Here is a 21,436-nt window from a genome sequence, read left to right on the forward strand (position 1 = left end):
ATAGTATAAATATTTTTATATAGTCCGTGGTCGTTTGGTAGGTAGCCAAAATTATTCTGAGATTATAATCTTGGGACTAATTTATCTCATTTTTCGAGATTATTTTATAGCATCTAAAAAATGATATAAAATAATTTCGAGATAAGTGAGATAAAATAAAATATCACATCCTTAAAATTATGTTTCATTTTATATCATATTTGATAGAAAATATAAATTTATTATACCTCTTACTAAACACAATATAAAAAATTAATGCTGAATATCCATTCTATACCATGCACCAAACCCCCTCATTGTATTTTAAGTTCTTTTGGCAAACACAAGAATACCCCCATCACTCTTCCCTTACCTCGAGCCCCTACCATCTCTTGTTACCCACCTTTTGATTCTCTTTCTCTCTCTGAAATCTCCAACTCTACTTCAGCATTTTTACTCTTAGAAAAAAAACAAGAGGGAAAACATCCTCTTTTACTGACAGAGTTTTTCTTTTTCTCTCTCTCTTTCTTGTTTGAGAAAATTGCTCTGTTTGCAAAGGAAATGGCTATGGCTCTGTTGGCTAAGGCCAAGTGGGTACTACTACTACCACTTCTATTGCTCTTTCCAATACTTGCTTTTTTACCTGAAAACCTCTTTTTATGTTTCAATGGGTTGTTCTAAAACCATCCTTAAAAAGGTACATTTTTCGACTACCTGTTTTGTTTCTCTCTACAGTAGAATCTCTGTTCCAAAATAAACCAAAAAGAAACTTACTTTCTCAAACCCCATCCCTTTTCACCCCACATCCCTCCAAGAAACCACCTTTTCTTCCTTTTTCTCAAGAATCTCCTAATTTTTGGTATCTTTTTTGCAAGAAACCACCTTTTTGGTTCTTTTTTCTCAAGAATCTCCTAATATTTGGTATCTTTTTTTGCAAAGCTGTAAACTTGCAGCAAGCTCTGAGGAGTAGGGAGAGAAATGGGGTGTGTTGCATCCAAGTTAGAAGAAGAAGAAGAGGTAGTTTCCATATGTAAAGAGAGAAAACACTACCTGAAATTGGCTGTTGAGAGGAGGTATACTTTAGCAGATGCACATTACAAGTACTGTCAAGCATTGTATGGAGTTTCAGCGGCTTTAAAACTCTTTGTTGCTCGCCATTCTACACCAACTTCATCATATCTCATAACTTTTCCACCACCTTGTCCTTCTTCTCCAAAAAAAGAGAATAATGTGGTTTCAAACCCTTTGTTTCTTCAGCGAACACCTACTGAGCCAACCCAAGAATCCATTTGTTGTGGTGGGCCATGCAACAAATCTACAACAACCCCATCAGATTCTTCTGAGGAAGATAGAGAAGTGAAAGTTGTGAAACAGGAACAACAGCCCCAAGGTTATGGCTATTATTACATGGAAATGCCTCAAATGCACCAAATGGAGCATTCACCACCAACAGATTTTGGTTGGGATTTTTTCAACCCTTTTAATAGTGTAAGGCCAGAGATAATTAGTGGGTACCATAGGATTTCTGAGGAGGATTTAATAAGGGAGCAAGAAGGGATTCCAGATTTAGAAGAAGAAGAAGAAGAAGAGGAAGAGGTAGTAGCCACTGCAGAAAAGGAAAACATGGAGAAAAGAGAAAATGGGACTGAAGTTGTACAACAAACAGTGCATAATGTTAATGTAAGCCAAGAGGACACAAAAAAAGGTTTGACGGTTGTGGATAATCCATTACAGGGGAGGGAGTTACTTGAAGCATTGACTGATATTGAAGACCATTTTGTTAAGGCATATGATGCTGGCAAGGAAGTGTCAAGGATGTTGGAGGCAAATTGGGTACATTCACAGCCTAATTTGGGGGAACCCAAAGGTATTTCCATATGAAATAAGTTACTGTCATTTTTGAATGAGAAATTTCGTTTTTTTTTAACTTGAACAAATGTCTATCTTTCATTGGATTGCTTTTCTTGAAATAGCTCCTTTTGCTTTAGGTTTATGCTCCTCTTCAGCTGTTTTAGCTTTATGGTCCTCTTTGATTGATTTTTTATTCCAGTATTACTTCCTGTTATAGGATATGTTGCAGTTGGTCATACCTGATAATCTTTTTTCTTGGAAAAGAAAATGACATCCAATTGTTTTTTAGAAGGATTTATTTGTACCAATTTTGTTTCTGCCTTGATCATATTCCTATTATGCTCATGGAGGTTTTGTGAAGATTATCCACCCATTTTACTCATTTCCAAGTCAATTATCTATCTTTAGAACGTAATTCCTCATGATTTACTTCACATTTTCACACTAGCTGGTCAATGAGGACGAGATTATTCTTGGGCGGTCAGTGTCGGTAGGAGGTTGTTCTGTGGATGAGAGTTAAAGTTGCTTAACTTATACATTATACCTAGTTCTGGAATCTGGAGTCTGCTTGAAATTTTCAGGTTCAAGGGTCTCTATTTCATTATTTCCTGAATTTGTCTGGTTATCTCATGTATGCAGACAACTCAACGAAAATCATCCCAGCTATTACTTGGAAGTCTCCTGCATCTCGTTCACCATCATGCAAGAGTCTTGTCGCGTCTAGTTCAAAAAGTTCTTCCACATGGACAGAATTCAAGAACGATCTATTTGATGACTATGGTGGAATGGGTTCTGGGAGTCATTCACTGACCCTAGGAAGGCTGTATGCTTGGGAGAAGAAGCTGTATGACGAGGTTAAGGTATATCCATAATGGCCAAGCCTACAATCTTTTTGTCATATAAGAACATTATGAAGCCTGTCTCACCCATGTCATTCCAGCAATATGATTTAAGTTCTTGATTGATGCCAATCAAAGTCTGCATAGGTATCTAGCTATCAGCATTCTTGTCAAATGCAGAAGAATTCACATTAATATGACAGGCTAATTATACTTTTGAGATTTCTGGTATGATCACCACTTGTTTGTTATGGGACTTGGAGCTTCTTTATCTGTCTGTACATAAGTTAGTATGTGCTGTCAATATGTGCAAGTACTTGACCCCATATAAGTCTCATGTGACCTCTAAAATAGCAATAACCAGAGTTTTTGGCCCTGGATTTGGGAATTCACTGGTGCCGAGATGGTACTACAATAGTACAGAACTTTGAATGTTATTGAAGAGTATTGAATAGCTGTAGGACGTCCAATGATATCTACCTAATTGGGCCACTATTAAAGGGACACTACACATGGTTAAAATAATGATTCAATTTCGTGCCATGTCTTCACTGCTAGATATGCCAAATCCACAAATGTATTAAGTTGTCAAGTCCTGTCATTATTTGTCTCTTCACTGTTCATTTTGGCTCAATTTCTTACATCTTACCCTCAGGCTGGAGATAGCACTTGGAAATCATATGAGAAGAAGTGCAATCAACTAAGAAATCATGATGCCAGAGGAGATGAAGGACGGACAACAGACAAAACCAGAGCAGCAGTAAAAGAACTATATAGCAGGATCCTAGTCACAATTCGAAGTGCCGAGACCATATCAAAAAGAATTGACGAACTAAGAGATGAAGAACTGCAGCCTCAAATCATTGAACTGCTTCAAGGGTAAGGAGGACAGTTAAGTTACCTGAGTAGCAAAATATCACTTAATCCAAGATCTTCATTTACCGACTTTTTGATCCTTTTCTTTCTTTTTGTTACAGTATGATGAGAACCTGGAAAATTATGCTGGAATCCCATAAGATCCAGAACAAGATTATATTCGATGTGAAAAGTTTCACCTGTCCTACATATGGAAAGTTTTCCAATGACTCTCATCGGTTTGCCACGATCCAGCTTGACGTTGAGCTTCAGAATTGGAGAGCTCGCTTCCAAGATTACATTGTCGCCCAGAAGGCTTATGCGGAGGCACTCCATGGATGGCTGTCCAAGTTCACAGTCCCTGAAGTTGAATTCTACTCCAAAAGTAGGAGTTCAACTCCAGCTTGTCGAGCTAATGGTCCTCCACTTCTCATGATTTGTCACGATTGGTTGTCTGCCATGAACAAGTTGCCAGATAGAGCAGTTTCTGTTGCCCTAAAAGGCTGTGGAAAGGATATAAGAGCTTTGTGGGTTCAGCAGGGAGGGGAACAGCAACAAAAGCGAAAAGTTGACAGCATGTCCAAAGAATTAGACAGGAAAACACTGGCATTCCAAAAGGCAGAAAACAAGCTTTATGAGTTCAAGCTCACGGATCGAAGCTCGGAGCTTGAAGATGATCATAGAGCTGAGTATCTGAAGGAGAGAAAAGACTTGCTGGACGATTTCCGGAAAAGGGTTGATCTAGAGAAGGAAGAACACCAAAAATGCATGCAAGAAACTCAGAGGATTACTCTGAACGGCTTTCAGACTGGATTTTGCCGAGTTTTTGAGTCTATAACAGAATTTTCCAGTGCAGCACTAAAAATGTACAATGAGTTACTAAGCAGCGGTGAGAAAGCTGAGAAAGTCGGTAACCCGCCATCCATAGAGAGCTCCCAAGCTGGTGAAGATGTCAAAAGATGACTGGCTGGTTTTAGATTTCCTTATTTAATGCATAGGTTGAACTGCTAGTTTGTATATTATGGTGGCATCAAAGCAGCTCGCTGAGATGTAGCCACTTATATTCATGGTTGAGTTTCTTGAAGGTGAAAGGCAAATTTCGTTCGACAGTTTATAATTCCCTTTTTCTTATATCTTAAGTGGCCATAGGCCCAATAAACTATACAACAGCGTTTTCTGGATTGTTCGGTCAAAGATCCCTAAAATTAGAGTCTGTACTTTCCATCAAACACTACTGCCGTTTTCGGCTCAAAGGTGATAACTGCCTGATACGTGATGAAGAAAGTTCGCATTATAAACAAATAATTAGCCCAAGCAACCAGTTTGTAGAACCCTTAGATAGAAGTCACAGGTTCAAATACCGCCATTCCTACCTATTTGCATATATAGACTTCATTGCTATGTGCATGAATGAGAGCCGGAAAGAAAACCATTCTTAAACTTAAAACTACTAGTCATTAAGAAGAGTGAATCAAATTACAAGTAAAGTCTTTTTCTTGACTTGGCCTATGCATTATATCTGACTTTTTAAACAGAGTTTAATCTTAAAAAAACAAATGAAAGCATACGCTATGCAAAGGAGTTAACAGCTGCATTTCACTGCAGGAATATTATCATCTATGTATCCCTTCTGTAAGAAAAATAATCAGAATTTGTCTAATCTCAAAGCCACAAATTTTCATCAGATCAGACGGGGGGATTAAAATACAGTTGATAGAAGAAGCAAAGCAGATAATCTATACTAGCTTTATAAAACAAGTATCAGAAATTCCAGAGTTTTAGGAACATTCTTTTTGTACATTTGACAAATTACTGGTCCTAGATAAGCACCTGAGTGGGCAACAAATAGCCAGAGACCTTGCAGTAGCAGGTCATACAAGCCTTTGTGTTGCCCTATATCAGATACAACGAGACCAGAAATTGCGAGAAAAGTATAAATTCACTCACAACCGTAGCAGGAGTGTGTATACCCAGAAATGGAACAATGTCTACTTGCAACCAATTTTCTACTGCTGAACCTACCACCGCACCAGCAACCAGCCCACCAATTGTTATCACGCTTGCTTTCCCTGTTCACAAGTAAAGTTCGTGTCACTTTTCTCAGAAAACCAATATCTAGTTCTACATATTTTGGCAGAATTACAGATTAGATGAAATAAAACACCAAGCAGAATCATAATTCAGTACAATTCCATTGTTTTTTTATAAATGGTAACAGCGGTACAATTCCATTGTTATTTCCAAAGTCTCATTCGCATTATCCAGAAGCCAGTATATCTGCACGTATCTACTCCTTCAAAGGTTCATTGGCTCTCATGTGGATACTACTCATGTCGTTGCTATATAAACTATAAGAATTATCTAAACCAGTTTTCAGTAAAAAAATCACGGTCTTCACTCTCAACTACCTTAAAATGCTGTCCACTTCTGCAAAATGGAAAAATTGTCAAATGTGATTTTTCCCTATCCATTTTTCAAATTCAAGACACAAACTTTAAGGAACCTACTTTTTCCCTGTTTTCATTTCTTCCAACAATTGTACTAAAACAATTCTGCAGTTCATAACAATTGAAGAATCCATGTATACATGACAAACTTCTTCCCTGTTCACATTGAATGATACGTATTCGAATTCTCATCTCTTTTTTGTGAAAAAAAGAATCCCCAATGCTCATCTTAATAACTCTCACTAAGTCAAATCATCACACAGTTTTGTATTATAGGAAACATCAGAGGAGGTCTTCATCAAAGCGGCAAAAGCTTCAACTTAAACCAAAGCTGGGAGTATTAGGAGTTGGAGACTGAAATTTATGTTAATCATCAACGTGATAAAAGACGTAGATCCATAACTAACTAGAAAATAACACATTCAACTATTGAGAATAACCCCAGTTGTATCAATTGAAAATAAACACAAACAGCAACATAGGAAAAAACTCGCGTATTATATTGAGTAACTGTTTATGAAAAAGACGCTTCTAGCCCACCAAAAATATTTTCTACGAAATGCATACTAGCATAGGCATTGAGACAAGGTCTCTTCATCTCACAAGGTTAAAAGTTGTTACGTATGATAAGGATCACAATCCAAGTTATTGTTTTCTTGAGGGTTGATGTAATTGTGAAATCTATAGTGATCCAAAAATAATGCTTAAGATCCAGTTAGTATAGAATGCCAATGAACAAACTTATAACACGTATAGGGGGTCATTATATACTTCAACTAACAGCTTGGCCATTATTTTAGCATGATTGAAGACACATACTGCTGTCTTTATTTGGAATCTCACATGTATTAAACCTAACCTGGGAGTGAAACAAAGAAAAGTAACCTATCTTCCTTACCCAGCTTGACATTTTTCTTGGTCATGAAGTACAAGGTGGCCCCAAAGCTCGTGGCTAAGATTAGTCCAGGTACATCAGCTCCATATGATACTCCTGAAGGTGTTGACGCCCCATTAACATATGTTAAGACCATTAAGGCTCCATAGACTCCTGCTTGAACACCCAGCTCTTTAGCAGCTGGTGCTTCAACTGAGACTGGTGAGCTCTTGACAGACGTTTGCAGCCACTTGGGCATTGATCCCATCCCAGAAGCGTTAGCAGCTTTAACATCAGCAAAGCGTACACTACTGTCCACAACTTTTCCAGCTCTCCTCTGTGATAAGCTCTGCATGAGAAGCATATCATATGCAGCCTCAACCTGAAAGTTGTTGAAAGGTGTCATTTCTTATAGTCACTAACACATACACATGGAGGAGGAGAAAGAGGAAAAAGGCAGATATATTAATTTCCACTCAAAGATCTATTCTTTCCAGTTCTCCTCCAACAATTTTGACTTGATGCTTAATTTAAATAACTCCACCAAGGCGAGTTCCCAATAGCTGGTCCAATTCTATATAAGGAGGTAGGTTAATGATCAGGATAAAAATAGTCATAACATATCATGAATCCTCTAAACATTACTCCCTCCATTCACTTTTACTTGTCCACTTTGGACTTTTCACGTTATTTAAGAATCAATAAATGAAGTGCATAATTTACCAATGTACCCATATTAATTGCTGGATATTTTATTGGATTTGAAAAATGATTTGAAGTAAGTAATTAATACTATGGGTAAAACAGGAAAAAATAAATTGTCTTTTCTTGATATGCAAAAAGTGACAAGTAAAAGTGAAAATCTATTTTTAGAATACTGCACAAGTAAAAGTGAACAGAGGGAGTAATTTGCTAGAACATGCAGAACGGATGTAACGTTCTTCGTATAGCCTGTCACGAATAGTTTGGGACTGAGGTATAGTTGATTGATTTGATTAATGATTACTTGACAATAAAATAACAGCTGATGGCAATTTCTGCAAAGACACATATGCTTTTCCAGTATATATACAACAACAACAAGGCAAAGCAAAACATTGAAGTGTTCCTACTGTTCAGTATACTAATCATTGTTCCAACTTCCAATCTAGTCAATTCAGTACAAATTAAAACCCAAAACATTATTTAATACCTCGTATCAACAATATTTCAAACAGAGCTATGGAGTTTCAAATGCACAAAAACATAGACGATCAGCAGGGAAGCTAATCATAAAAGATAGAGTTAATGGCAAAAAACACAGCTGAACTTCACTTTTTCGCGAGTTTCCCACCCTAACTATCAGTTGTTCCCTTTTCCCTTTTCTTACCTGAACTATCTACTTCACTTTTTCGGAGTTTCACACCCTAACTATCAGTTGTTCCCTTTTCTTACCTGAACTATCACCATCTGTTCCCTTTTCCTACCTGAACTATCATCATATATTTATTAAAACACACCTCGAAACTAACTAGGCCAACTATCAGATGTTCCCTTTTCCCACCTGAACTATCACCATCTACTCAGCTAGGTGTCTTTTTAATACATAGATGATGAGAAAAGGGCACAACCGATAGTTGAGGTGTGAACCTCGCGAAAAAACAATAGTTCAGGTGTTTTTTTTTACCGTTATCTCTAAAAGGAACTTGAAAACAACAATTCTACAGTAATTAAAGAAAAAATAAGCAGAATAACCTCTTATACCTGGGCAATAGTATCTGGATCATCATTACAAGTAGAGATAATTGATTTTTTAGCACGAAGAATATCATCAAAGCTCGCACCCTCACTAACACCTAACAACTTCAACGCATTCTCAACCGACATCTCAAACGGAGCCGAATCATCAGCTCTAGAACCTGCTTTAACGGTAACGGTTTCCAATTTCCGGCGGTGAGAACCAAACGCCGCTAACCTCCGCCGTAAACAAACGGAGTTCAGAATTTTCGGAAAATGAACCGGACGGATTGGAGTAGGCCGGTTTGAACCGGCCGGGTCACTACCGATGATTGTGCGGTTGGGCCGGACCGAGAGAGATGTGGCCATATTTTGTTTAAGGCACAGTGAATATCTGAACGGGTGATAATATAATACTAACAAATAAGCAAACCAAACGGTTGAAGCAAACTCAAGTGTGTGGCGTTTCTAGTTAGGTAACTGGTGATGTGTAAGTTAACTAATTGCTATTTCTGGTCCACTAGTTTGAAGGATCTCCATTCTAGTAAACCTTTTAGCGTCAAAAGATTTACGAACGAATTTTTATTTTATTTTTTTCAAATGTTTCTGAAATACTTTTATTTAAGGGAAAAGGGTAAAAAATACTCTCTTGCTTTGTTATAATAGCTAAAAATATTCTCCGTTACAAAATTGGGTCATTAAAGTTTTCAAATATACAATTTTCTTAACGAAAATGCCCAAATTCACAAAATAATTCGATTTCATTTTTTAAACCCGACTCAACTTAATTAAAAATCTAGATCCGCTTATTTCCCTCAATTCCCTCAAACGTATAATACTCCCGTCATAGATCCTAAGATGACAACGAGAGTTTAGTAACTCCTTTCTATTTGTGATCCCAAAAGAAATTAAAAAAGAAATAGTTCCATGTGATGACTATTGTAAGTGTTGTTATAATTTGGCTATTATAACAAAGTAGAGGGATATTTTTTACCCTTTTCCCTTTATTTAAAGTTAGTTCAATGGAAAAACATTATCTCATATTGTTATTTGATTAACTAAATGATATGAGAGTTGCATCTGATGATTTTATCTTAGGGGAAAGTGCACCATTAGCCCATTTGGGGGGGTTTTATTTAACTCCTCCTTTCTTTCTTCTTCTTTTTCTTCTCCACATTGTTGTCACTTCTTTCTACATTTTTAAGAGCCAAAAAAGAGATTAATAGAAATAAATTATTTATTATTCATTTAAATTTTAATTATAATCTCATCTTTATGACAAATCTTACTGGAAAAAAGAATAAAGTGAAAAGGGGAGAAAAGGGAAAGAAGCTAACAAGGCGAAAGAAGGAAAATGTGTTTGTACCAACTTCATCAAAGACTACAGCACAAAATAAGAGAGACAAAGTCATGGTAAATTGTCAAGGCATTTCTAAATTCTCTCTAAGCCCTAGCCCCTAGGCACTTCATAAGTTGCCAAAGCCTTTACAGAATTTAATTACTAATGGGCAATCCTGCGAATTGCCCTTCTTTTGGGGTGGTCTTTAAATTTTGCTCCTCATATTTGCGGTCTTTAAATTTTGCCCCTCATATTTCTGGTCTTTAAGTTTTGCTCTTAGCTTGAATACCTCAGGTTCTGGGTTCGAACCTCCGTTCAGACATAAAATAAAAAAATAATTTCGCAAGACAGGGCTGGAGGGAGTGTATGCCGGATCCGGCATAAAGTCCTTAAGGAAAAACTAAAGTTATGCCGGAGGGGGCATAACTTTTCCTCAAGGCATAGTTTAGTTATGTCTTATGGGGCAAAACTTTTCCTTAAGGAACTATGCCTTATGGGGCAGACTTGTTTTTCCTTAAGGATTGTATGTTGGATCCGGTATACACTCCCCTAGCCCTGCCTTGCGAAATTATTTTTTTATTTTATGCCTAAGCGGGGGTTCGAACCCAGAACCTCAGGTATCCAAGCGAAGGACAAAACTTAAAGAACACAAATATGAGGGGCAAAATTTAAAGACCACCCCAAAAGAAGGGCAATCCGTGCAAAAAAAAAAAAAAAAGGATTACTAATAGGCACATGTTTGTACCAGACAAATCAATAAATTTTTTGTCGAGTAATATACGAGAACTAATTTTGGCCTCTTTTTCTTGTAAACATAATATTTTCTTTTCGCTTTTATCTTTTCTTCACAAGATAATTTTCTTTTAGTTTGGATACTAGATAGCTTGACAAAGTAGTTATAATGAGTATCTTAATTTATCTTCTTCTGTTGGGATTTTTTAAAATTATTTTTATAGACTAATAAATTGAATATTGACTGTTCTATTTGGATATAATCATATCTACTTACCAAATTTTTTATCATGTTGTTTTATTTTTTATTAGCAAGAAGAGAATGTTTTAAACAAATTTATTGATTTTAGCGTAAGCTAACCGAGAAGAGTTTTTTTGCTCACTTAATTGGTGCACTCAACTTGGATAACTCTTACTTAGAGTCATTAATCAATTAACTATACTAATTGAAAGAAGTGTTATTTGTTATTTATTATTTAATGTCACTGACTATCAGTAAATTAATAGTATAAGAGAGAACAGTGCTATTAATATATCATTATTACGTGGAGTGCTTAAATTAGAAATAAGAGATCATTCTTTAAAGAATATCTTTGTTTATCTATCAATCGACTAACTTCACTAATCAAAAGAGGTGTTATTAATTGGTTATTGAATTTAAATAAGTGATATTTTTATCAAATAGAGAAGCAACTAATAATTTTAATTTATTATAATAGTTTTATCTTGCTGATTCAAAATATCTCAAATCTATCTTGAAGAAAAACAAAAATTATTTCTTGTTTCTTTATTTAAATTTTTAAACCCTTAAATAGCCCTCCTTTCATCAACTTGATTGTTTCAGATAGTAACGAAGACAATGCAAATTTGAACTTTAGGTGATCTCGATCTTTGTAGGGAACTATGTCATATATCATAATTTGACAATGTACAAACACAAAATCCTATACACCCTAACTCTCAAAAACATATTGGGAAAACACGTGTGTAAAGTTCTTAATAGTATTATAAATTTGAAAAAAAATGAAATTGCAGTAAAATCGCTTTTGAACTCGATAAAAACCTTAGGATTATTGAGGACAATTTTATATTCAGAAACTGAAATGCGTTGCTTAAATTTTTAAGAAAATGAACAAACGCCTAATACAGTTAAATTTCAGGACACGTCGAATGATTTCTGGGGCAATTTCATAGATGGTCACTCAATTTGTACTTTATTGTACCAAAGTCATTAAATTGTTTTGCAACGAAAAAATTAATCAACTTTGTCCGTCTACAAAAGTCAGCAAGCATTTTTTTTTTCATATACATAAAAAGTCACTCAAATTTGCCTATGTATCATATAAATATCTTATTTGTGTTTCCTTCTAGTTACTTTATGTGATGTTTATGTAAATTTGTTTTTGTTACTAAAAAAAAAATAACCTAGTGACTTCTGTGATATTTGAGTCAAGTTAAATCATTTTTTATTACAAAAAAAAAAACTATAATTTAGTGTAGTAAAATAAAATTTGGGCAACCATTGATTAAATTAATCGGCCATTTCTCTTCATACTTTTCTTTTCCAGATATTTTGAGCGTTTTCAAATCACAATAATCCAGTCCAAAATACTTGCAAGTATTAGAAGAGGGCACGACTTATTGTTGGTCCCGCGCGCCAACCAAACACTTGGCGTCACCAGTTAATTTGAAAAAGACATTTGGAGCATTGGATCGTCTACTACTACTCTCTTTTCCAATTGAACAATTTTCATAATTTTGAAAAATTATTTACTCGTTTGGCCCTAAAATAATTCTTTTCTTTTCTCTAAATAAAACTTACCAATTTATTTAAAATTAGTGGTTGGTCATGAAAATTGTACTTGAAGATGTATTTCAAATTTGGAAAACAGACTATAACCTATTTTTAACTCGCTTTTTCACTTTTGAAGTTGTATTTGAGTACCTTCAAACATAAACATTATTCCAAATATTTGTTTTAAGAGTATTAGAGAACACAACTCCATCTTTAATTCCAACTCCGTGAATTTCAAATAAAGTGAAAAATATTTAAAATCTATGACCAAACACCTACTAAATTTATTGAAATATTCAAAATTTAAAGTTGATATTTTGTCCATAAACCCAACTTTGTAATTAAATTGTAGATATCTAGTACTTCCCTTAACCAAGACTACATTAATGTAGCTCAACCAATATCATATAAATAACAATAACAACAACACCCAGTGAAATCTCACAATGTGGGGTTTGGGGATGGTAAAATGTACGCAGACCTTATCCCTATCTTGGAAGATAGGGAAGTTGTGTCTGAAAGACCCCTCGACTCAAGAGAAAACACAACGAGAAGGTTAGATAAGCACAAATAGTCTAAAGCAAAATGTAAATGAAACTAAAAAAAGCTAATTAGTCAATACCATATAAATGAACAGAGAAATATTCGTTGGAACTGCCTCTTCTTGAATCCCGTGAAGGTAGCAATGTCTTTTCTATTTGGTATTCATAATTTATTAGTACGATTAGATTCGGCTTTGTCTGGATAAATTCATTATAAAGCATTTTTATCTAATAAATTTTTATGTTCAGAATACAAAGCCTCTAATTCCGAGCCGACCACACTCTCTGATGCAAGGGCGACAACATTATTATGTTAATGATATACACAAATTAAAGCTATTTCCTTCTTATTAGATGAAAATAAAAACAAATAATAAGGCGAAATACATTGATAGCCCTTTATATGTGTTAATGAATTTCATTTAGATATTTAAATTACGGTATGTTCAAATTGAGCAGCCGAATAAATGATAAAATATTTCCATTAGGCGCTTTCAGCTTAAATATTAAATTCTTTTTATTGTACGTGTTCTCAAGCGACTATTAAATAAATAATTTAACCACATAAAATATATCACATCATTTAATTATACAGTTGAGTCTCAATTGGAATATACCTGGGGTTTTATGACTTATTGAGGCTAATACGTATAATTAAGGAAAGTGACATATTTTATGTGATTAATTCATCTAGATAATGAACCTCGACAACACGCGTAAAATGTCATCCAAAATTTAAGCCGAAAGTAATTAATTGGAACATTTTATGGTGTATTCAAACGCTCGATCAAAATGGATCATTGTTTGAATATCTAATCGTGTAAGTATCTAATAGAGGGGTTGTCTGCCAATAAATAAACAAAAACAAGTTCACCAGTGACAGTGTTACAGCGTTACTCCTATCACGTGTAACATGTTGATTTCCTTATTACAGTATTAACCCATCTAACGTTTCCCATATTAATTTCATATATTTCTATTTATTTATAGGGGACAAAAAAAAAATCTCCAATTATTTATCTCTGCCATTAGATCTGAATATATCGTTTCTCCACGGTCCACCTTGCTCTCTCTGTCTGGTTCTCAACTTTGTGATTGAAAGAAGAACAAAACAGGTATTCACCTTTCCTTTCTTAGATCCATTCTCCAATCTTCTTTTCTTCATTTTTCAATTCAATTAACTCAATTTACCGTTATCCGATTTCGTTTCTATTCACATCTGGTTGTAATCCACTGCTTCGCAGTTTAATTGTATGGTCCAGTATTCTTCAATCTCCCATGTTGACTTTTGTATTTGTGTTAATTTGCTATAATCTGTATTAATAGTTGATGTTGAGTGAAGTAATTGACGTGTTTGTGGACTGTTTATGCTTTTGAACTGATGCTGTGTAGATGCTTGTGATCTGACAATCGAAGTTGAAATATTGTCTCTTTTCGCGGCCACTGATTGTAATTTTGTTATTTTATTGTGACATTTTAGGTTACTTTGCTAGAATTTGTATTAAAATCAATTTCGTTTCTACTCAAATCTGGCTGTAATCTACTTTACTTGTATGTTCCAGTATTCATATATCTCTCACTGTTGACTTTTGTGTTTGCGTTTAATTTGCTAAAATCTATATTAATAGTTGATGTTCAGTGAAGTAATTGATGTGTTTATAGACTGTTTATGCGTTTGAACTGCATGTCTTCCTTGACATTTTGATGCTGTGTAGATGTTTGTGATCTGACGATCGAAGTTGAATTATTGAGTTTTGTGTTTGCGTTAATTTGATACAAACTGTATTATTATTTGATGTTGAGTGAAGTGATTGGATGCGTTTGTTGACTGTTTATGCATTTCTTCCTTGGCATTTTGATGCTTTGTTGTTTATTCAAGAGATGTGTGTGATCTGATGATCAAAGTTAAAATGATTATCACTACTTGCAGGCACTGATTGTATTTTGTGATTTTGTTGTGACATTAAGGTTAAGTTGCTAGAATTTGTATTAATAGTTGATATTGAATGAACTAAATGGATGTGTTTGTGGACTTTTTATGCGTTTGAACTGCCTTTCTTCCTGACATTTTGATGTTGTGTTGTTTATTGAAGAGATCAACTCGAGATTTTGATTGATAGAACTGGCAATTAAATGTATACTCATCCACCTATCAGCTGCGTCTTCTGTTTGTGATATGATGGTCAAAGTTGAAATGATTATCACTAGCTCTGGGCACTGATTGTAATTTGTGATTTTGTTGTGACATTCAGGTTAATTTGCTAGAATTTTTACTAATAGTTGATGTTGAATGAACTAAATGGATGTGTTTGTGGACTGTTTATGCATTTTTCATTGTCATTTTGATGCTGTGTGGATGTTTGTGATCTGACGATCAAAGGTGAAATATTGTCTCTTTTCGCAGCCACAGATTGTAATTTGTCATTTTTCTTTTTGTGATATTCAGGTTAAAATATGGGTTCTGCACCAAACAATATTGAGATGGAGGAGGGAACCCTGGAGGTTGGAATGGGTAACATTATTTGATCCTTTCCCTTTCCCTTTTTTTTTTTTTTTTTGGGATAAAGGTAACAACCTTTCCTTTTTTTTCTTCAAGCCATCTGTTTGCTAGAGTAGAAGTCTATTCAGCATTGGGACGATGTTGTATGTGCGTTATGGCTAAAAAACTTGACTAGAAAATAACAGTAAAAAAATTGATGTTAAAGGTAACCTTCTTTGTATGATACAAGGTGAATATCTTACGGTTGAGGTCAATGGGATTCTGTAAATTCATATGCAATTCTTTTTATCTTCTCTTTGTGGTTCCAATTTATGGGATGTGATCAGAGGGGCGATTCACGTGCATTTGATTTATCCAGTGGATCATTAAGTTAAAAGCACACATTTTCAGCTCTTTTTTGTTGAATTCAATGTAAATTCTTGTAACAGATATTATACCGATAATATTATATGGAGTGGTTGGGCCTATAAGATCCAATATATCTACAGGATGAATGTCATTGGAATATTGATGTTAAGATGAATTTTGTAGAAATGTTGATGTCAATAGACAATATCAGAAATTATAACACCCGATTGAAGGTACAAGTAGGATACAATATTGTTTTTGTATTATTTTTTGTATTATATATAAACTCTTAAATTACTAGACCTGTCAGTTAAAAGTTTGATGCAGATTTCTAACATTATGTACAATTGCAGAATATAGAACTGTCTCGGGTGTTGCTGGACCGCTAGTCATCCTAGAAAAAGTGAAGGTAATTGTTGTGTGCTTTGCTAATGCCCTTTTCTGGATTGTCCTTTGTGTGATACTTTTATTGTACTTATTTGTGTCAATGCAACTGGAATGATGTGATCATATATGGTCCCATCAGGGACCCAAGTACCAAGAGATTGTTAACATTCGTTTGGGAGATGGAACTACCCGGCGTGGACAAGTTCTGGAAGTTGATGGTGAAAAAGCTGTTGTCCAGGTTCTTTGGAATCACTTTGGCTGATCTAGTTGTCTGCAATTTATAAATATGTTCCTTCTTATTAACACTTTTTATAGGTTAGCTCAATCTCCTTAAACATGTTCATTTTTCCCTTGCTTCCCAGGTTTTTGAAGGAACATCTGGAATTGACAACAAATACACAACCGTGCAGTTCACTGGGGAGGTACACAGCAGCTAGTATTTGCTTCTAGACTTCATTCATAGAATCCAATTATGTAAACTCTTGAGTATAGGTCCTCTCTGTTGCTTAACAAAACCGTGGTCTGAAAAGTTCACATTCTCAACTTCCTTTAGCCTTTAATTTTCTCATTTGTATTTCCATCTTTTTACAAACTCTTATATTACAGAAAGCAGTCAATAGTAAACATGTAAATGCTTGTTAGAGTAGTTCTGTATTTGCAATCGGAGAAAATAGTGGAAAACCAGATGGATCCTAAGATGGAGACAATTGGATTATTTGAATTTTTTAAAGTACTGGATATGTTATTGTGTGGTTCTGTCATTTCGTAGTTATAGTGTTCACTAATAGTGTCAAACATGCTTTCAGGTCTTAAAGACACCAGTTTCTATGGATATGCTTGGACGCATCTTTAATGGTTCTGGCAAGCCAATTGACAATGGTCCTCCTATTTTACCCGAGGCTTACAGGGATATTTCAGGCTAGTACTGACTACTGAGTTCTGGACATTCCATTATTTTGGTATTTTATATTTGTGATTTCTCTCTAACCTTATCATGTGTGTAACTTTTCAACCTTAGGAAGTTCTATCAACCCTAGTGAGAGAACATATCCTGAAGAGATGATACAGACAGGAATTTCCACAGTAGATGTCATGAATTCAATTGCCAGAGGGCAGAAGATTCCTCTTTTCTCTGCTGCTGGTCTTCCTCATAATGAAATTGCAGCCCAGATCTGTCGTCAGGCTGGACTGGTGAAGAGGTTGGAAAAAACTGACAACCTTCTAGAGGTTAGTAGTTTGTCTAAATTTTTTTTCCGATGGTATCAAGGTCAACTTGTGTGTAGATTATCCAATTATTATATGTAGTTGTTTAAGTACCTTGATAATGGAGGTCTGCTACATTGCTTCAGAGTTGAATGGCTTTTAAAGCATTGGGTTTCCACCTAGTTAAATGTTTCTGATTTTTGTTTGAAACTTACTACTATCCTGACTTGATTGGCTTACATTTGTTGCATTTTAGTCCAAGTCCAAGTCCAAGTCCAAGTCCAAGTCCAAGTGCTGCAATGCCAAAATATGCGTCCTTGTTTTTTTTTTTGCCTTCTGATGGAGCTCATTAACATATACCTCGAAACAGCCACATTTGTTGCCCATAAGTAACTAGACATTAACCCTTTAGAAAATTTAACTAGTTAGTTCCTTGTGTGTTGCTTTTCTAATCTACCAGTGAACAGCTGGACAGGCGCATTTATGTATCCGTGTTCATTATACATGTTGATTATTTTATGCAAATTGACATAATTCTCACTTTTTTTGCTTGATGCCAAAGGGTGGCGAAGAGGACAATTTTGCCATAGTCTTTGCTGCTATGGGAGTCAACATGGAAACAGCATCATTTTTCAAACGTGATTTTGAGGAAAATGGATCTATGGAGAGAGTGACACTTTTCTTAAACCTGGTAATGCTTGGATCTTTTACATGAACAAACAGTGATATTTTCTTTTGTGAAAACAAACACAGTTATTGAAAGTAAATGTTAAGTTTGATTGGAATATTATGTTTTTGCAGGCCAATGATCCTACTATAGAGCGTATTATTACTCCCAGGATTGCTCTGACAACTGCAGAATATCTAGCATATGAATGTGGAAAGCACGTGCTTGTAATTTTAACTGATATGAGTTCATATGCTGATGCTCTTCGTGAGGTATTGTTCATGAAGTGTATCTTGCAACCTCTTCAATTGCACCAATCATGATTTTACATTTTTGGAGCACTTTTGGACCTTTCAAATTATACAAATGATTTACCTGTTGTTACCTTTTCTGGGGGGCTTCTTTTTTTGGACTTCTGTCACCATAAAACTATAAATTGTCCTACAGGTATCTGCTGCCCGAGAAGAAGTGCCTGGAAGGCGTGGATATCCTGGTTATATGTATACCGATCTGGCAACAATCTATGAACGAGCTGGACGTATTGAGGGACGAACAGGCTCCATCACACAAATTCCAATTCTGACCATGCCTAATGATGGTAAATCACTAAAACCTAGCCACCTACTTTTTGCTGTTTCTACTACTTTGCTTTCTAATATATATTGATGAATCTCTAATTTCTCTTATTATTTTGAACAGATATTACACATCCAACCCCAGATCTTACAGGTTATATCACTGAAGGACAAATATATATTGACCGACAGCTTCACAATCGGCAGGTATGTTACAATTCGCGTGGACCGACTACTTTCGCACACTAGTGAAGGGAAATTATTTCTGAATGTTAGAGGAGATGATTTAGAAAATGAGCTACTGTTCGAACTAATATAGGAAGCTTATTCCTTTTCAATAATTCTTTTCTCTTGATTTGCTCTTTTTTATTTGATTCTAGATCTTTTTATTTGATTTGATTCTAGATCATCTGAATTAGGCTGTGCATAACCTGAGATTCTGGACTGGATAACTACTTAGTGTCTCAGCAGAGAACGCGATCAAAAACCTCGGCATTTAATGACTTAGCATTACTAGGAGGATACAATTTAGCATTACACTATATTTAAGAAAATAAAATAATTTAGTCTAAAGGGTTTGTTTTTGGATAAATGACCCATTGCTTGCTGAGTCGAGTTATTCGTCAAATTGGATAACCAGCAAGTCACAGCAGTGGAAGGTTCTCTTAATTGGGATTAGCTATGAATAAAACTTACGAGCGTGGATGGATTGAATATCTTTACATTTTGAACAGTTTTTTGCTTATGAATAGAGAATATATCAAATGGTTGTTTTTCCTGTCTGAATTGTAACAGATATACCCACCAATCAATGTGCTTCCATCCTTGTCTCGGTTGATGAAGGTGAGTTTATGAATCTGTTTAGATATGAATCCATTTAGATCTTTTCACAAACTGAGAGGACACCAAACGTGTGACATGTTAATTCACCCTTAAAACTTTTGCAGAGTGCCATTGGCGAGGGTATGACTAGGAGGGATCATTCTGATGTATCCAACCAAGTAAGATCAACTTTCAGTAAAGATGTGTTTCATCACTGTTCCTTCGGCATCATATGTTCAGTAAGACTTAACAATAATTTGCAATAAATGATGCTTAATGCTAGTATTTTTAATAATTTCAGTTGTATGCAAATTATGCTATTGGCAAGGATGTCCAGGCAATGAAAGCTGTGGTTGGAGAAGAAGCACTATCTTCTGAGGACATGGTTTGTAACTTCAGATAGATAAGTTGAGCTTTGTTTTGCCCTAATATCAATAAGTTTTCACTAATTGAATCCTTCCTGAATAAATTTCAGCTATACTTAGAGTTTCTCGACAAATTCGAGAGGAAGTTTGTTAGCCAAGGAGCCTACGACACCCGCAACATATTCCAGTCGCTTGATTTAGCTTGGACACTCCTTCGCATTTTCCCTCGTGAACTTCTCCACCGTATCCCTGCAAAGACCCTGGATCAGTATTACAGCCGCGATGCTTCCAACTGAAGGAGCCAACTTTGTACTTAGTTACCTGTGCGATTGCCTTGGTATGAGCTTGATGATACGTATCATGTGATTTTCCTCGTTAATTATGAATCTCCTTCCAGCTCAACAATAAAAGCTCTCTCTACTGGGTTCCCAGAACCAAGGCTCTCCGGCATTTGCAAGACATTTATATTCTTTTGAGAACCAGTTAAATCGTGGTGGAATTTATTGTGTTGTGTTATCTGCACATATGCCAGGGTTTGTTTTCCTTTTAAAATTCTACGTCAGTGTAGGGATTTCTAGGAAATACAAAACCCTTGTTATATATTGTGCTCATTTATTTGTTTTATGTGGACGTGAGCTGATTCTTTGGCATCCTTTTTGAATAATGTTGCCTTTTGTGAGCTGCTTCTTTAATCCTGGCAACTTCGGTTTAAGATATTTCAGGTAAACACAGAAATGAAAGTAGAAATGTACTCTTTCTGAATAATGGCAACGTAGGTCCATTCTGCATTGGATTTTATACTCTTTCAGACATCTTGTTCAGACTTTTTGTGAATTAACCTACAAAGCTGAAACATAGAAGTGAAAATGATTTGCATTCACTTTATTTATTGTGCCACAGATAGCTACAGGCTTTGAAAATGCTGTTGACTGTTAGGTAAAATGTAGAAACACATCTTTATCCATAATCCAGATCCAACTACAAATCCCTCGTCAATTACTAAGAGTTGCATCGAGAATCCATAATAGCCAATCAACAAGCCTCGGACATTCTATCTACTATCTTTTAGCAGCCAGCAGCATTTGCTGCACCCCCTAAAAAAAAGGCGAAAACACACTGTATGGAGATGCGGGGTATCGATCCCCGTACCTCTCGCATGCTAAGCGAGCGCTCTACCATCTGAGCTACATCCCCTGGTTGGGATGCATCTCGATGCTCTACATAAATGTTTGCTTGGTTTTCGAATTGACAACCCATTCGGGAAATGAGAATAGTTGATTGAAGTTAAATAATGAGTATTAGAAATTGAAGTTGAAAATGAGATTGGTTGGACATAAATTTAATGTAAAACATTGATTTGCAAGTAAATGTATATTACGCCTGCTTAATTTCCTTCAATTATTTTATCGGCGTATTTCAAGATTATTGAATGCATATGCTACTAACCTTTTTCCTGGGAAAGAAAAGGCAAAGATGTCGCTTTAAACCAATGCAAGATATTTTTCCCATTATTTTGCAGAAAACACGTGCTAAGAACGCGACATTTGGTAGAGGGAGAGGGATAACTCATACATACATAGTACTTAAATCATAGGAGTAC

The 21,436-nt window shown here is 35.4% G+C and overlaps 3 protein-coding genes and 1 non-coding gene across 5 annotated transcripts; 2 read left to right on the forward strand and 2 right to left on the reverse strand.

Annotated features, from left to right (window-relative positions):
* The first annotated feature begins 329 nt into the window (after positions 1–329).
* LOC132599347 (protein ALTERED PHOSPHATE STARVATION RESPONSE 1-like) lies at positions 330–4,615 on the forward strand. The gene is made up of 5 exons (XM_060312672.1): positions 330–676; positions 919–1,846; positions 2,470–2,690; positions 3,325–3,548; positions 3,647–4,615. The coding sequence occupies exons 2-5, from the start codon at positions 958–960 to the stop codon at positions 4,485–4,487; spliced, it is 2,175 nt and encodes a 724-aa protein (XP_060168655.1). The 5' UTR covers positions 330–676; positions 919–957; the 3' UTR covers positions 4,488–4,615.
* Positions 4,616–5,240: 625 nt separating this feature from the next.
* Positions 5,241–8,983, reverse strand: LOC132599348 (protein CHAPERONE-LIKE PROTEIN OF POR1, chloroplastic). The gene is made up of 3 exons (XM_060312673.1): positions 8,589–8,983; positions 6,870–7,227; positions 5,241–5,593 (listed from the first exon to the last, which is right to left on the reverse strand). Exons 1-3 carry the CDS (start codon positions 8,928–8,930, stop codon positions 5,418–5,420), a joined length of 876 nt encoding a protein of 291 aa, XP_060168656.1. The 5' UTR covers positions 8,931–8,983; the 3' UTR covers positions 5,241–5,417.
* Positions 8,984–13,933: 4,950 nt separating this feature from the next.
* On the forward strand, positions 13,934–20,528 carry LOC132599349 (V-type proton ATPase subunit B2). 2 transcript variants are annotated; one of them, XM_060312674.1, is made up of 15 exons: positions 13,934–14,084; positions 15,416–15,481; positions 16,171–16,226; positions 16,344–16,442; positions 16,567–16,626; positions 17,011–17,126; positions 17,227–17,431; positions 17,970–18,098; positions 18,209–18,346; positions 18,522–18,672; positions 18,774–18,856; positions 19,445–19,492; positions 19,597–19,650; positions 19,773–19,856; positions 19,947–20,528. In XM_060312674.1, exons 2-15 carry the CDS (start codon positions 15,424–15,426, stop codon positions 20,130–20,132), a joined length of 1,467 nt encoding a protein of 488 aa, XP_060168657.1. In that variant the 5' UTR covers positions 13,934–14,084; positions 15,416–15,423; the 3' UTR covers positions 20,133–20,528. The 2 variants fall into 2 exon arrangements, with proteins under 2 accessions (XP_060168657.1, XP_060168658.1); XM_060312675.1 differs by lacking the exon at positions 13,934–14,084 and adding an exon at positions 14,087–14,220.
* A 429-nt stretch (positions 20,529–20,957) lies between these two features.
* On the reverse strand, positions 20,958–21,030 carry TRNAA-AGC (transfer RNA alanine (anticodon AGC)). The gene has a single exon. It is a non-coding gene; the product is annotated as a tRNA-Ala (tRNA).
* Between the last annotated feature and the right edge of the window lie 406 nt (positions 21,031–21,436).

Source organism: Lycium barbarum, chromosome 6, assembly GCF_019175385.1.
Source record: "Lycium barbarum isolate Lr01 chromosome 6, ASM1917538v2, whole genome shotgun sequence".
In the NCBI taxonomy this organism is placed as follows: domain Eukaryota; kingdom Viridiplantae; phylum Streptophyta; class Magnoliopsida; order Solanales; family Solanaceae; genus Lycium; species Lycium barbarum.